Genomic DNA, 13,920 nt, shown 5'->3' on the forward strand with positions numbered 1-13,920 from the left:
TCCCAAAGCCCTTTTAAACATGTAGAATTAATTGTGTGAGAAGGATCGGGCTTGTTGACTTTGTTTGTTTTTGGACCCTAGTTGTAGTTTTGCAACTATCAATACTGGGTTTTATTAAGCTTGGTCAGGATGGTAGAAGATGTAAGACTTTTCAAATGCTGGGAAGCAGAGGTTCTAAAATCGTTAATGAGTTTATTTTCTCTTTTTGAAACTTCTGTTTCTAAACTTTGTCGTGTGGTTATATTCAGCAAAGGCTGATTTGCTCTGCATTCTTGGTGGTGCTGATATTGTAATCTCGCTTGGTTCCTTACTCCGCTGTGCAATGTTTCTGAGAGAGCTGTAGGGTGTTGTGTCTGTGTGTATGTGTGGTTTGTTCAGCAACAGAACATTTTTTAAAACTTAGTTTTTGTGGCCGTTGGGGCCTGCAGACACATATACCTTTTCCCCCCTGCTCCAGTAAAGTGGCTTGCTCCTAAGGGGTGTGAAGTGTTCCACCCCTCCCAGTTCTGTTTCGGACAAAATCTAAAGCCATGGCCATATACACAGGCTTCCTGTTTATAACAAGAAGCATGTCAAGAGCTCTCTGTCGCGTGTCCGGAGCATTTCCCTGATCTTGGAGAAGAATGAAAATCCTGTGTGTGTGTGTGTGCGTGTGTGCGCGCGCGCACACACACACACACACACACACACAGAACGATAGCACAGAACAGGCTGCTGTAGGTGAAGTTGAGCAATGCAGTCTGTGGCAAAATGAGAGCTGCAAAATGAGGCTCTTGATTGCTCGCACCAAAGAACCAGGCCTGACTGAAAAGTTCTGCAAGATGTCCGGGTTTGTCCTAGCCTAGACGGTGATGGGATGCACTGCTTTGTGGTTCCACCCTCTGTGGGGTGCTAAGGTTCTTCACAGGCTCAGAGTTGTGGGCCCACTGCAGACCCCAAGTTCCCCAAATCTGCCAAACTGCAGGTGCATATTGACGCTGGACCCCTCGTGCCCTTCACCCTTCCCAAAGCTGGGAGGGACACCAAGGCGTCCTGCTGTAGTGGGTTGCCCCAATTTCACTTTGAATGGGTGCAATATTTCTTGACCTGAACTGTTCATTCCATGATGCCTTGATGATGGGGACGTCTGCTCTCTGCATCTGCCCTGTTGTGCAGGGCTGATCAGCTGTGTCTGCACCCTCCTTTTCATCTGAACCACATCTTTGCTTGGCCCTTACATGACATCAGATGTAAGGCAGGTGGCCTTGGTGCGTCCATCATGACCTTGCAGGCCGCATTGGAAATCTTGGCAGTCTTAGCCAGGCCTGTGAGCAAAGGGTTTCCACCGCTCCAGTTTCTTCTTCCAGCGCATTGCACGTTTAACAGTTTCCGCCCCTTGACGATTATGCCAGGATCTCGGTTCACTTGTTTTTGCGTTTCAGTTTGCCTCTCTCCTCTTCACCTCGGCGGCTGCCACTTTCCTTGCCCACCTGTCTGCCCGCCTTGGAAAGCGGTTGCTCGCTCATCGCTTGCGCACCTCTCTCTCTCTTTCTCTCCCCTTGCAGCCCAGAGAGTAGCTGAAGCGGGACGTAGCCAATGTCGTCCAGCAAAGGGGCGGGGGCTGGAGCTCGCCGGCGGCGGACGCGGTGCCGGAAGTGCAAAGCTTGCCTGCGGTCGGAGTGTGGGGAGTGCCACTTCTGCAAGGACATGAAGAAGTTCGGGGGGCCAGGGCGCATGAAGCAGTCCTGCCTCCAGCGGCAGTGCACGGCGGTGAGTGGGGAAGTGGGAGGGAGGGTGGATTGCAGGGTGGGTTTCTGTCCAGGGTTTGGGGCTGCTGGTCCCCCGACTCCACATGGCAAATAGAGGGGCAGTTTGGCGCAGATTGGTAACGGAGGTGCAAAAAAAGCCCCATTGGTTTCATTAAAGTTTTCACGGAAAAACTAATATGCCCAACAGCAAAGTGGTAAGGCACTGGCTATCCAATAGCGGCATTCAAAGTGTGTGTCACTATTCGCTCCAAAATGAACTGGACTGCCATGCCGTATGAGAGTCCAGAGTCACCTCTGTTAACTTATAGGAGAGGACACTAAAGTTCAGTAAAGGTATCTTCTTAGATCAGTGATGGCCACACTTGGCCCTCCAGGTGTTTTTGGGCCTACAACTCCCATCATCCCTAGCTAACAGGACCAGTGGTCAGGGATGTTGGGAATTGTAGTCCCAAAACACCTGGAGGGCCAAGTTTGGCCATCACTGCTCTTAGATGATTCCTCAACGTCTCTCTTGTTGTGTCAATTTCTCTAAAAGAGCCAAAGACCATACCTTTCATCGCCAACCATCCAACGTGGAATATGAACTGTGTTTCCAATTATGTCCATTTTCTAACTTGCCTGCCCATGAAAGAAACATGACAAGTGATTTCTGGGTTAATTGCTTGAGATGTGCTGTGATTTTAAATTAGCAAAGAAAATTTGAACGTGATTTTAAATGCGGCATAAGTTTCTGGTCCTTAGGATTGTGAAGGTAAATGCCATCAAGCCTGCATTGAGGGAGTCTTCATAAACTCTCATGCACTCCTGGTTCTCTCAAGGGTTGAGGCAGGTCATTAAAAATGCCGGCCGCATCTCTTTTCAAAGTCCTCATTCTTGCCGCATGTTCCTGTCTCTTCTGGCTTTGCGTGTGACTCTCAGATATGTCAGACGTGTAGAAAAAAAGGGTGGGGTACAGTTCTAACCGGGGTTTAATAATTCAGGATGCAGGTGGGGGGCTTGGCATGGAGGAATTCTCAATGTTTACAAATATATCTGCATCTGTGCAAGACCACACTGCTCCCTATATATAGAAAGCTAGTATGTTAGGAAGGGAGACTTGAAAAGTGAAAGTGTCCTGCTTGACATGCTGACTTAATTACTTTCTACATGCAGGATTTGTATTATTATTATTATTATTATTATTATTATTATTATTTCTACATAGGAGGGCTTTCACATACTCAGTTTGCCTCACGTGCTCTCTGATGTGTCAGCACTGTCCCTCGAGCTATTTTACTGCATGTTGGAACCTGCTGAGCGTTGCATGTAAAACCAGATCACATCATGTGAGCGAGTGAAGAACTTTGCAAAGGAACTCTCTGCATCTAAACAGCTGCCATGTCAGGCAGAAGAGCTGCAGGTTCTTCTTGCAAGCCGGCTTTTGCTTGCAGGGATGGAATATGTTTGTTTGTATATGTGAGCATTCGAAGATGCCTCCGTCTCCCAATCCTGGAATTGTGCAGCCCGGGAACTGAGTTTATCACATGATTTGGGTTTCTTTTCTTTTTTCGCATGTTTTGGATCTGCATGTTTTGGATTTCGCATGATAGGCTGCAGGAGACTTGTTTGATTTGAAGCAAAAGTAATCTTTGATCTGTTTAGATGCTGCAAGCCGCAGTTATTCTAGGAGCCTCCCACCCGATCATTTCTCCCCAGCCTCATAGAAGGTCCCATAGCAATTGCGGAGTGGTGTTCTTTTCCTGAAATATCTGCAGAGTGGCTTGTCCTGTGTTTCAAAGTCTTAATGCCAGTGATTGCCCCTCTTATGAAAGCTCAGGAACCGGGCGCTCTGTGTATGTGTCTGGGGTGTGTATTCTTTGTGAAAGAATTGAATCATAAAATTGCCGAGTTGGAAGGGACCACGACGGAGCCTCTGAGACAAAATAGGAGCCTTTTACCCAACGTGGGGCTTGAATCTGCAGCCCTGAGATTAAGAGCCTCATCCTCTACGATCTGAGCTACCCCAGTTCACATAGAATGCGTTTTAACCAATACTTCTGATGCAAAGTTTCGAAACCGGGCATTGCATTCGGCGGTGAAAAAATGCAGTGCGTTCCCACGAGCAATGGTGCAGTGGATTGGGAAATGGCCGAAGATAGGCTTCTTCAGGCATCTCAGTTAGCTGCATGGGAGAGCCGCTGCACGCATCTAATGTACTGTCGATTCGTTGACTTTTCCCGCAGTTCCTCGTTATAACCTGTTTCTGCGGGGTGGGAAGGAGCCTCACATGAGTGAACCCCCATCCCTGCCCCCGACCCTCCACCCCTGCCCCTCACTTCCCACCCCTCTCTCGTTGCAGCCAGTTCTACCTCACACGGCCGTGTGCCTGGTGTGTGGGGAGGCCGGGAAAGAGGACACAGTGGAGGGCGAAGAGGAGAAGTTCAACCTGTCGCTCATGGAGTGCACCATTTGCAACGAGATTGTGCATCCGGGCTGCTTGAAGGTGAGGGAGTGAACGAGAGAGAGAAAGAGAGAGAGAGAGAAACTGGCCCTTTCAAACGACAACGACAACCCCACTCTTTGGGCCTAACAGATGCTGTCACCCCTTTTCTCTTTTGCAGATGGGGAAAGCCGAAGGGGTCATCAACAACGAGATTCCAAACTGTTGGGAATGCCCCAAGTGCAAGAGAGAAGGCAAATCGATGAAAGTACGTCTGGGTCTGCTGGACAGTGCGGTGGGGGCGACGGAAGACCTTTGCACGGCCAGCCCAGTGTGGGCCGGGGGGCCATCTGTGCCCACCCAGGCCAGTCTTGCTTTGGGAGGCTCTGTGTGTATGTGCTGGGGAGGGTGGGCGTAATGGAGCCAGGTTTGTGTGTGTATCTTTTCAGTTTGATTTTGCCCTTTGGGCTCCTTGCCCTAATTAGCTGCTTCCACATCCAGGTTAGGCTCCCAGGTTCTGTGCTTTTCCCTTGCCCCCTCCCAGCCAGCACTGGGGGGGAGTGATGGATGGTTGTGGGGCCCTGGGTGCAGGGAATACGTGGCCTGAAATTCCTCACTCCCGTTACTCCTGCTCGGTATTTCCTGTTGTCATGTGGAAATAAACTCTTCTCGAGGCCTCCTGGCCCACCATCCTCAAAGAGAGCGGAGCTGCTTGTTGCCTTGGTAGAGTCAAGCTTCCAGACCTCATGAGGCAAAGGGGGTGCTGAACCACTGGGCCCTCAGATTTCTCCCCAGTGAATCGTCACCTGTTTGTAACCGGGTCTCTCCTCCCCAACCAGGGTCTTCTGTATCTACATATGTATTTATAAAATGGCATTCCCCTAAAATGGGGTCCTAACAGCTTGTCTGAAGCTTAAAGTGGAAAGATCCACTCAAATCTCCTGAGGAGGAAGTTACGTACAGCAAAGGCCATGTCCCAGTTCGGAGCAAGTTTTATTTTTTCAGCTTCCAAATTCCAAAAATGAGGGGTGCTAAAAAGTTGCAACATGACTTGGGAATTCAAAAGTTATTCTGGTTTAATTACCGTATTTACTCAAATGTAATGGGTAATTTTTTTGGCCAAATTACGTCGTGAAAATTAGGGTGTGCATTAGATTTGATGGCGCATTTACATTCGCCAGCAAATACTTTTTTGGCTCCAAGGTTTTGAAAATTGAGGTGCCCATTAGATTCGATGGCACATTAGATTTGCGTAAATATGGTAATATTTATTTTACTTACCAAACAAAACTAAATTGTGTGTAAAAGACATAGAAATCATATTCTGTAAATGTATTATATGTTAATGTTTTATATATTAGTATTGTATATCAATACTATTATTATTATTATTATTATTATTATTTATTATTTTATTTAGCATTAGCTGACACGTTCAGAAGATAAAATTGAAATCATTTGATTCTCGGAAAACAACTTATATGCTTCTTCACCAAACATAGACTCGCCAAGCTAAATGTTGTCCAGTCACAAAAATAATAGCAGATTTGAATTCATCACACTCAGAAACGTATTAAGATCCCTCACTGAAGAAATTTTTCAAAAATTAAGTTTTGCCCTCTAAAATTACACTCCCTACATGTCCCAGCCAACTGTGTACCTCCAGGAGGCAAAGTAATGTTGTGGTTGACGTTCTGGTGATGATAAATATAAAAGGGCACATTTCCCATTTTGGAAACTGCCCATGAGGAGCAACATTTTGAAAAGGCTGTCGTGCTTTGCAGGGGAGAATCTGTGTGTAACAGTGGTGATGTCTCCCCTGCCTGCCTTCCGCCAGTTCTTTCCTGTGAGTGCCTCAGCACGAAAAGATTACAAGAAATCAGGGTGGATTTGATTTAAATCACGATTTAAATCACTAGTCAGTAAGACTTGATTTAAATCATTTTCTTACAGAAAGACTCATTTTTGCTGGTATAATCTTAATATTTACAACCAGATGAAGGTTTCGGTTTTGGAATAATAAATTTTCAGAGTACTTTTTACAGTTATATCAAAAATTACTGATTTGTTTATATTATTAGAAACACATATACAGATAATTATGACATTATTGTGAGGTTTAATAAGTTAACTGTTTATATTTGGACAGTGTTTTCTGCTGTACTTTATTGGAAGGAGAAAAATAATCATTTCCTTAATAATAATTTAAACAATTTATTTAACTAAAGCAATAACATAGCATATATATACAAGTTTGTTAACTGATGTGATTAAACAATTAAAAAAAAACTTAGAATGAGTTTCAGCACACATGAAAAACTTAAAACAAATGACTATAATGTAATTTAAATAGAAAACGATCTTTAGAAAGATTTTTCATCCAAAAACATTTCATTTTAAAAATCAGATTTAAATTTTAAAAAATCAGATTTATTTATTTTTTAAAATAAAAAAACCATTGATTTTTATCCACCCAGCAAGAAATGCAAGAACCTTGTTCTTCCCACCTTCCTTTTTTATCTTCCTTTGGAGTTCCTGAGCAAAACCAGTGTCTGGCTCTTTGTCTGCCATCTGGAAAACATGTTTACGTTCGTCCACGCTCAAGGACAACTTGCCGTGTTTAAAATAAAACTCCCCACGTGTGTTGAGCCGTCTGCAAGTGGCCGCATCCTGCTGCTGTCGGGTCTGTGCCCAGTGCAGGTGATCCCTGTCCTGCTGCTCTTGAGAGTCCTCTCGCTTTTGCCGAAGCCCATCCCACCGTCCCCCTGTTCTCTTCGGGTAGCAGGAAGCGGCTGGCAGGCTGCTTGCCCTCTTCCTTCCCCTTCCCTTGCTCCATCTTGCACGCAGGTGAATTGTGGCTGCCCGCTAACTGCCCCTGCCCCTCTCCCCTCCTTGCACCCGCAGGACTCGGGCGATGGCACGGGGAAGCGGCGTTCCGACAACGGCGAGGACGGCGTCCGGTGGAAGCTGACGGACGAGCCTGCTCAGAACAAGAAGAAGTTGGCACCGGCGCCGCCTTTGCCCCCGCCGCCCACGGAGGAAAGCCCGGTTCAGGCTGGGACCCACAAGCGGAAGAAGGAGAAGGAGCTGCCACCCCCAGACACAGGGCCCAAGAAAAAGGTCAGAGGCTGCCACTCTGTCTGACGGATGTTGCGTGCCTGGCCAGGGACCCAGGGTCTTCTCCTGGGGTCTCCAGTGTGGTTCTGGGCACCACAGCACCCCCCTGAGACCCTCCTTCAGTGCTAACCAAGCCCCTCTATCTTCCTGCCCCCTTTTCTTTTTTTACAATGCCTTTCAGGATCTCTCCCCCCCCCTTTTGGCGGGGGATGGTTTGATTTCAAATCAAGGTGATTTACATTGGCAAGGTGTCAAAGGGCGATTTAAATCATGGAGCCTGTTCCTCAGATTTCCAGATGTGTTTCTGAGCCCACTAAACGTGGAGGACCTCTGGCCTCCTAGGATCACCCCACTAGAAGACTCCAGCTGGATCACACCAATGGTCCATTTTGGCCAAGCATCCCATTTCCTCGCAGTGGCAGACAGCTGCTTCCAGGAAGGCCATGAGCAATATGCGAAGGCAATAGCCCTTTTCGCGTTTTGTCTCAGAGCAGCTGAGATTCTGTGCCATGCTGCCTCCGAGCGGGGAGGTTCTTTCTGACACCCCTTCTTTCTTTTGACCCAATGGGGTGGGGGCCAGAGGAGGGACAAACGGCTGTTCCTAGTGATCTGAACTGATGGCTTGCAGAGGCTTTTTGAAATTAGGCCTGAGATTGCTTAACATGAGGTTGAGCTCTGTTATTCCTTCCTACTGAGAGTGAGATCCAGGAGTTCCAGTTCCCTCCTGGCACATTGGAGCAGGAATGGAGCATGTGTTTCAGCTCCAGAGCCAGATCAAGAACTGGCCTGCCCTCAGCACCCTGCTTGGGATAGGTATATGGGGCTGCCCACCTATCAGTCACTGGGCATCGGGTGGCAGACCCAATGATTGGTGCTGACAGTCAGCCCTGCTTTGTCCATTTGCAAGTGTGGTTTACATTGGACCCCGCAAATGGGCATTTTTACTCCTCCTTCCTGAGTTGTTGATCAGGCTTATGGTTTTGGTCTTCTGCGCTGACCACACTAAGAGGGATGGGCAGAGGGGAGAGCTAACTCCTTCCTCCAGAACATCCCATCGCACCTTTTTTCTTTGTTCCTTTACACCCAGTAACTTGCTGCACCTGATGGGACAGCCTCCCAGCTTGCCCTCATTCCCAAAGGCTTTCCTTTGCCCTCAAAATCCTTCTTGGGTCTTCTGAATTAGAGACACTGCAGCCCAGAATTCCAACAGTCTTCTCTTCTCTCTTGCAGTTAAAAGGCACGCGGGAAAAGCATTTGAAGAAGGTGAGTGCTTGTGAGTTTTCTCGCCCAGCTTGATTTCATGGAGCAAGGCCAGGATAAGATAACAGGGGGATAGCAGGGGGAACCAGGACATGGAGGCTGTGCGGAGAGAAGTGGAAAGGGAGTGACCTGCTTACCAGCATGTGAGTGCACCTTGTATTTCTCTAGCACATTTGAGCAAGATGTGCGCCTGTTCTGTCCGCCAGCATGGCTCTTGCACGACATTAGGTCGCAGAACCTCCATTCCATCCTCCTCCTCCGTACAGGATCATCCCAGGAAGCTGCCTCATGCCAACTCAGACCATTGGCCTGCCTAGTTCAGTCTTCATCTGCACTAGCTGGCAGCGGTGCTTTCTAGGATTCCAGCCAGGGGGTCTCTCCCAGGCTTACTGGGAGAAGTTGGGACTTTCTGCATGCTAAACAGATGTCTGACCTCTCAGCTTTAGCTTATCTGCTACCTGGTCTCAGAAACACCCCCAGCGAAGAAGAGTCCACCCCCACCTCCTGGGGCAGTTGTCTTTCTGCTTTCAAACAGCTTGTGCTGTTGAGGAAGTTTCTCCTAACATTTAGCTACAATCAGCTTCCCTGACGTTTCCTTCTCCGTCCTCTAGAGTGACAGAGGCTGAGCCTGCTGCATTTTCACTGGGCAGAATGCCGAGCCATCTCCCAGGCCCTGATCCTGTTCATATAAACCCAGGGGGCTGCTGTTGTCAGATTCCAAATGGAGGTTCACACAATTCAGTGCACGTTTTTCTCAAGTCGCTTGCATGTCCTAAGATGCATCTCTCTCTCTCTAGCTCACTTGAACTTCTCTCTCTCTCTCTCTCTCTCTCTCTCTCTCTCTCTCTCCCTCTCCCTCTCCCTCTCCCTCTCCCTCTCCTCTGCCCGCACCTTTCCTTTCCAGGCCACTGAGCAGCAGCCCGATGGGAACAAGTTGCAATCCATGCAGACCTGGAGCCGCATGGGCAGTGGGGACTTTGAGGTGAAGGGCACCATCTCCCACCCCTCCATCCACTTGAATCAGATCACCGCCAGCGACTTAGAGGTGAGAGGTGGGGTTTAGCTGGGGCGTCTGTGTGTGGCTGGCAGCCTTCAGGCACGTAGGAAGAGCCTTGCCCAATCAGACGTAGGGGAGGCCTTTTGGGAGGCCCGAAAAACATGGATGTGAAGACAGTGGGTTTCTGCAGCGCCTGGTACCGAGAGAGGCATCTGGCAGAAGCAGTTTCATATGGTGAAAGGAGAAGAACAAGTCCTTGGTTCTGGCTGAGGCAGTAGATAGGAGGTAGCTGGGCAGCAGCAGCCTTCTCCTGTTTCAAGGCTGAATTTTATTTGTTTATTCTATCCCACCTTTTCCCATGGAAACAGACGGCAGCAATACGTGGCTCGTCTCCGTTTTTGATCCCCGCAGCAGCCCTTTGATGTAGATTAGGCTGAGAGACGACACCATTCCCAAGGTCATCCAGTGAGCTTCAGGGCTGAGCAGAGACCCTTTTCTCTTTTTTTTCATACAAAATATGTTCTCACTGAGCTACAATCCCACAAAGGGGGGAAAAAAACCGCCTTCAGGAAAAGTGGGCTGGGATTCTCTGCTAAGCATATTCTCAGTTTTTTCATTGCCTTCATTGGTCTCTCATCCAGAGCAGGACAAGCTGAGCTTCCCAGGTGCCTTCACGCCGTAGTCTCTTGCTGTCACTAAGTGGCCACTCCACCCCCCCCAAAATTCTTGCCGGTCCAGCTGGCTTCATGGGCGCCCCAAGTGATGCATCCATTTCGTGTGCGTGACCAGCAGTCCCACAGACTGCTGCAACGGCTGCCAACTTGGGAGGCTTTAAAATGAGTTTAGTGGAATGGATGGAGGATAAGGCTCCGGAATCGGAGGCAGTACGCCTTTGAATACCAGCCGCTGGGGATCAGGAATGAGAGAGATGCACTGCTCATAGAGTCATCTGGTTGGTCAATGTGAGAACAGAACGCTGTGGTGTGATTGATCTGATCCAGAAGGACTGCGCTTGTGTTCCCTTTGGCCACTAGGTGGGGCTGCAATCACATGACAGGGAATATTATCCCACCTGACCATTTGGGGAGGGGGGTATCCTGCGAACGGACAGCTCCCCAAGCTGACACCGGCACCCTCCAGCAGGATGTCAAATACGCACAAGCGAAGGGCACTGAGATACAGCTGCGAATACAGGCATTTTCGATTTTCACAAACACGACGTGGTTTCTTGATCCTTTACAACTATTTGATTTATAGCCTGTCCATCTCAAAGCCACAAGGCAGGTAACGTCATATTGAAAACACTAAAATGCTCCTTTAAAAAAATACTGACCCTTAACGTCTCTGGCTATTGGTTTTTCCAAACTTGCCCGCTTTGTCCAGAAGACTTGGGCTTTGGTGAGTCTGCAGGCAACTTTGTTGATTAAAAAACAACAACCACGTTTCTGTCTTGTCTTCCAACAACAACGTGCAGGGCATGGCAGAAAAGCAGCGTCCAGTCAAAAACTGCTAAATGCTTGGTCAGAGATGCTGCTATGGCAGCAAAGTAGATTCTTTGCCCATCCCCATGGTTAGATTTGCGGAGAAAGTGGTATCAGCCTCCTGTCTGAAGGGGGGAGCAGCTGGACCTGGAGTTTTCTCTAGAGACCTTAACTAATCACTCACCTTTGTGGGTGCATTCCCCATCATCTAATCTGGATGTTGCGAAAGCAGCCGGATCACGTAGAGGCCAGACTTAAAGGGCTTGCTCTCCGTTGATCTTGGGAGGTGGTTGGGGAGATGGTGGAATGCTTTATTCAGTCCACTTGCATCCCGCCTTGTCTTCTGTTGTGGAATTCCAAGCAGACTGTACATGGGAGCCCTGAGCCCAGACTGTGTCTCTTGAGCGTTGAGAGTTGCATTTCATATATATCTAGGGTAGCAGGATGCTGGGATCTTCCCTCCTGGCAAGAATCCCTTGTTTTGAAATGAATATGTCAATCCTACCATTGGTAAGCGCCAGGTCTGGATTGACCGTAAAGCAAAATAAGCACATGCTTAGGACATTAAGGGAAGGGGGGCACCACAGAAATTTTCCATTGCTGGATTTACCATGGGCCAGCAACTTCACTTTTCAGTTCACAAATACTGAGACAAAATCTATCTACATTAATTCAGCTGTAAGATAGCAATTAAATTGTGTGTTTCATGGAATAAAGTGGAAGTGTACAAAAAAATAGACATTTTCCATCTTACTGTATGTTTTATTTCATTTCAAACAATAACAATTTATTACACGGTTTCTATTTTGAATTAGATATATGTGGGGGTACCAAAATCTTTTAAAGTGCTTAGCTTTAGGGCCTCTAAAGGTCTTAATCCAGTCCTGGTAAATACCCTCTGGAAGGGAGATCCTGGAATCGTAGAATTGGAAGGGACCACGAGGGTCCTTTAGTCCAATCCCCTGCAATGTAGGAATCTTTTGCCCAACATGGGGCTTGAACCCCTAATCCTGAGATTAAGAGTCTCATACCAGCTGAGCTACCCCAGCTTCTTTTTCAAGACATGTGATGAAAAGGTCCAGGCAGGGTGGGATCGTGGTGCCCTCCAGAGAGTGGATTCCCAAAACACATCCACCCCTAGCCAGCATTACCAATGGTCAGGGATGATGGGAGTTGTAGTCCTGCAAACAGGTAGGGCATCCGGATGAAAGCCAAACCGAGCTAGCGACCCAGGGCACCAACTCTCTTGACTACTGGTCTTTCCTTTCCCGCCAGAAGCCGAAGGGTCCTCCGGGCCCCCTGGAGCCCTCCACGCAGTCGGACAAGTCCCACCAGCGGGAAAAGTTGGAGCGCTTCAAGCAGATGTGCCAGATGTTGGAGCGGGTGAAGAACAGCAGCAGCTCGAGCTCCAGTTCGGACTCTGACTCCGACACGGACTCTCGGGGCTCGGACGGCTCCAGCGGGGGGGTGTCGAGCCGAGCCGCCTCCCCAGCCACCCGCTCCCAGCGCCTGGCCGCCCTGGGCTTCAGCGCCAGCGAGGACGACGAGGAAGAGGACGACGAGGAAGAGGAGGAGGCGGCGGAGGGCGGGCGGCGCAACGGCAGTTCGGAGACGGCGCGCAACGGCAAGCAGCCAAAAGCTCGGGGGAACTCTCAGGAGAAAGAGAACAATCACCGCCCGACCAGCCGGGGCAGCGAGCGGGCCAAGCAGCAGGCGGGCGGGCGCAAGGCGGGCCGGCCCGCCGGGCAGACGGGCCTGCGCATGGTGGCGCGGACTCAGTTCCTCAACTGGCCCCTGGTGCCCTCGCCGCCCAAGCCTCTACTGCAGCTGGAGCGGCATGTGGTGCGTCCGCCGCCCGACAGCCCCGAGCCCGACTCCCTGCCCTTGGACAGCGGATCCGACCATATCATGCAGCGGGACGTTTGGTTGGCCGTCTTCCAATACCTCAGCTATCGGGAGCTGTGCGTCTGCATGAGGGTGTGCCGGACGTGGAGCCGTTGGTGAGTGCCGGGGTGGCCGGGGGCTTGCCCGGAGGAGGAGCACGGGGAGCACCAGAGAGGTCCCGGGAGCGGGGCGGGGTGGGGGAGCAGGTTTTAGGTCGCGCTCGTACAGCTGCTTCCTGTTGCGTTCCCTGAACTGCCTGGAGCCATATTGTTTGGCAGACCCAGGATGGGCCTATTCAGCAGCTGCGTAACCTGCGTAACCTATGGGGAGATAGGAGTGCGAATGCCACAAGCGCTGATGGTGACACCGACGATCTCAGGATGGGTAGTAGAGCTGGGCTCTAGATATCTGGTTTTCAACATTGCGATGTATCACCAGTGAAACATCACGATATGCTGATAAATCACGATGTCTGAAATAAGGATGTAGAGGTATTGGCTGACTTCACGGTTTTTCCTGCATTGTGATTTTTGCCGGCGCCTGCTCTTGTGATTCTTGTGAGTTGAGCCAGCACAGATAACGGGGTGCGGAAATCGAGAGACTCGTTGGCTGGCTTCACGGTTTCCCCCCGCATTGTGATTTTTTTGCATAGCACACATACATGCATAACATGCTTTGTGATATATTGCCAGTTCAAAAGTTATGAAACGGATATCACGATACGACTTCAAAACCGGTTTTGGATGATGTATCGATATGTCGCCCAGCCCTAATGGGGACTCCTGTGTCTGGAGGGAAGACTGGTCTGCGTTAGGGAGCCTTGTAATGTTCTGATGGAGATTTTCTGCCTGAGCTCATGCGTGGGATTTCTCTTGGCGAGAGCTGCCCATGCCAGGAATGGGGGGCTTATTTCTCCTTGCACTGAGCTGTGCATGGCACGGGAATGAGCCAAGGAGAGCTCTCAGGGCCGCTATATTGGAGATGTCCCTTTCTTGAAATCCTGGACAGCTGCTG

At 49.3% G+C, this 13,920-nt stretch overlaps 1 protein-coding gene across 3 annotated transcripts in view; it reads left to right on the top strand.

Moving 5' to 3' along the window:
• The window catches only part of FBXL19 (F-box and leucine rich repeat protein 19), a 33,374-nt gene that overhangs the window by 6,487 nt on the left and 12,967 nt on the right, over window positions 1–13,920 (top strand). For all 3 annotated transcript variants that reach the window (XM_083584164.1, XM_083584166.1, XM_083584165.1), the window contains 7 exons: window positions 1,545–1,749; window positions 4,087–4,230; window positions 4,349–4,435; window positions 7,072–7,287; window positions 8,515–8,547; window positions 9,449–9,589; window positions 12,298–13,022. In XM_083584164.1, the coding sequence (XP_083440290.1) occupies window positions 1,576–1,749; window positions 4,087–4,230; window positions 4,349–4,435; window positions 7,072–7,287; window positions 8,515–8,547; window positions 9,449–9,589; window positions 12,298–13,022 (1,520 nt within the window). In that variant the 5' untranslated portion in view covers window positions 1,545–1,575. The remainder of the gene's footprint in view (window positions 1–1,544; window positions 1,750–4,086; window positions 4,231–4,348; window positions 4,436–7,071; window positions 7,288–8,514; window positions 8,548–9,448; window positions 9,590–12,297; window positions 13,023–13,920) is intronic.

This window comes from Podarcis filfolensis, assembly GCF_964270895.1.
Source record: "Podarcis filfolensis genome assembly, chromosome: 13".
Classification (NCBI taxonomy): domain Eukaryota; kingdom Metazoa; phylum Chordata; class Lepidosauria; order Squamata; family Lacertidae; genus Podarcis; species Podarcis filfolensis.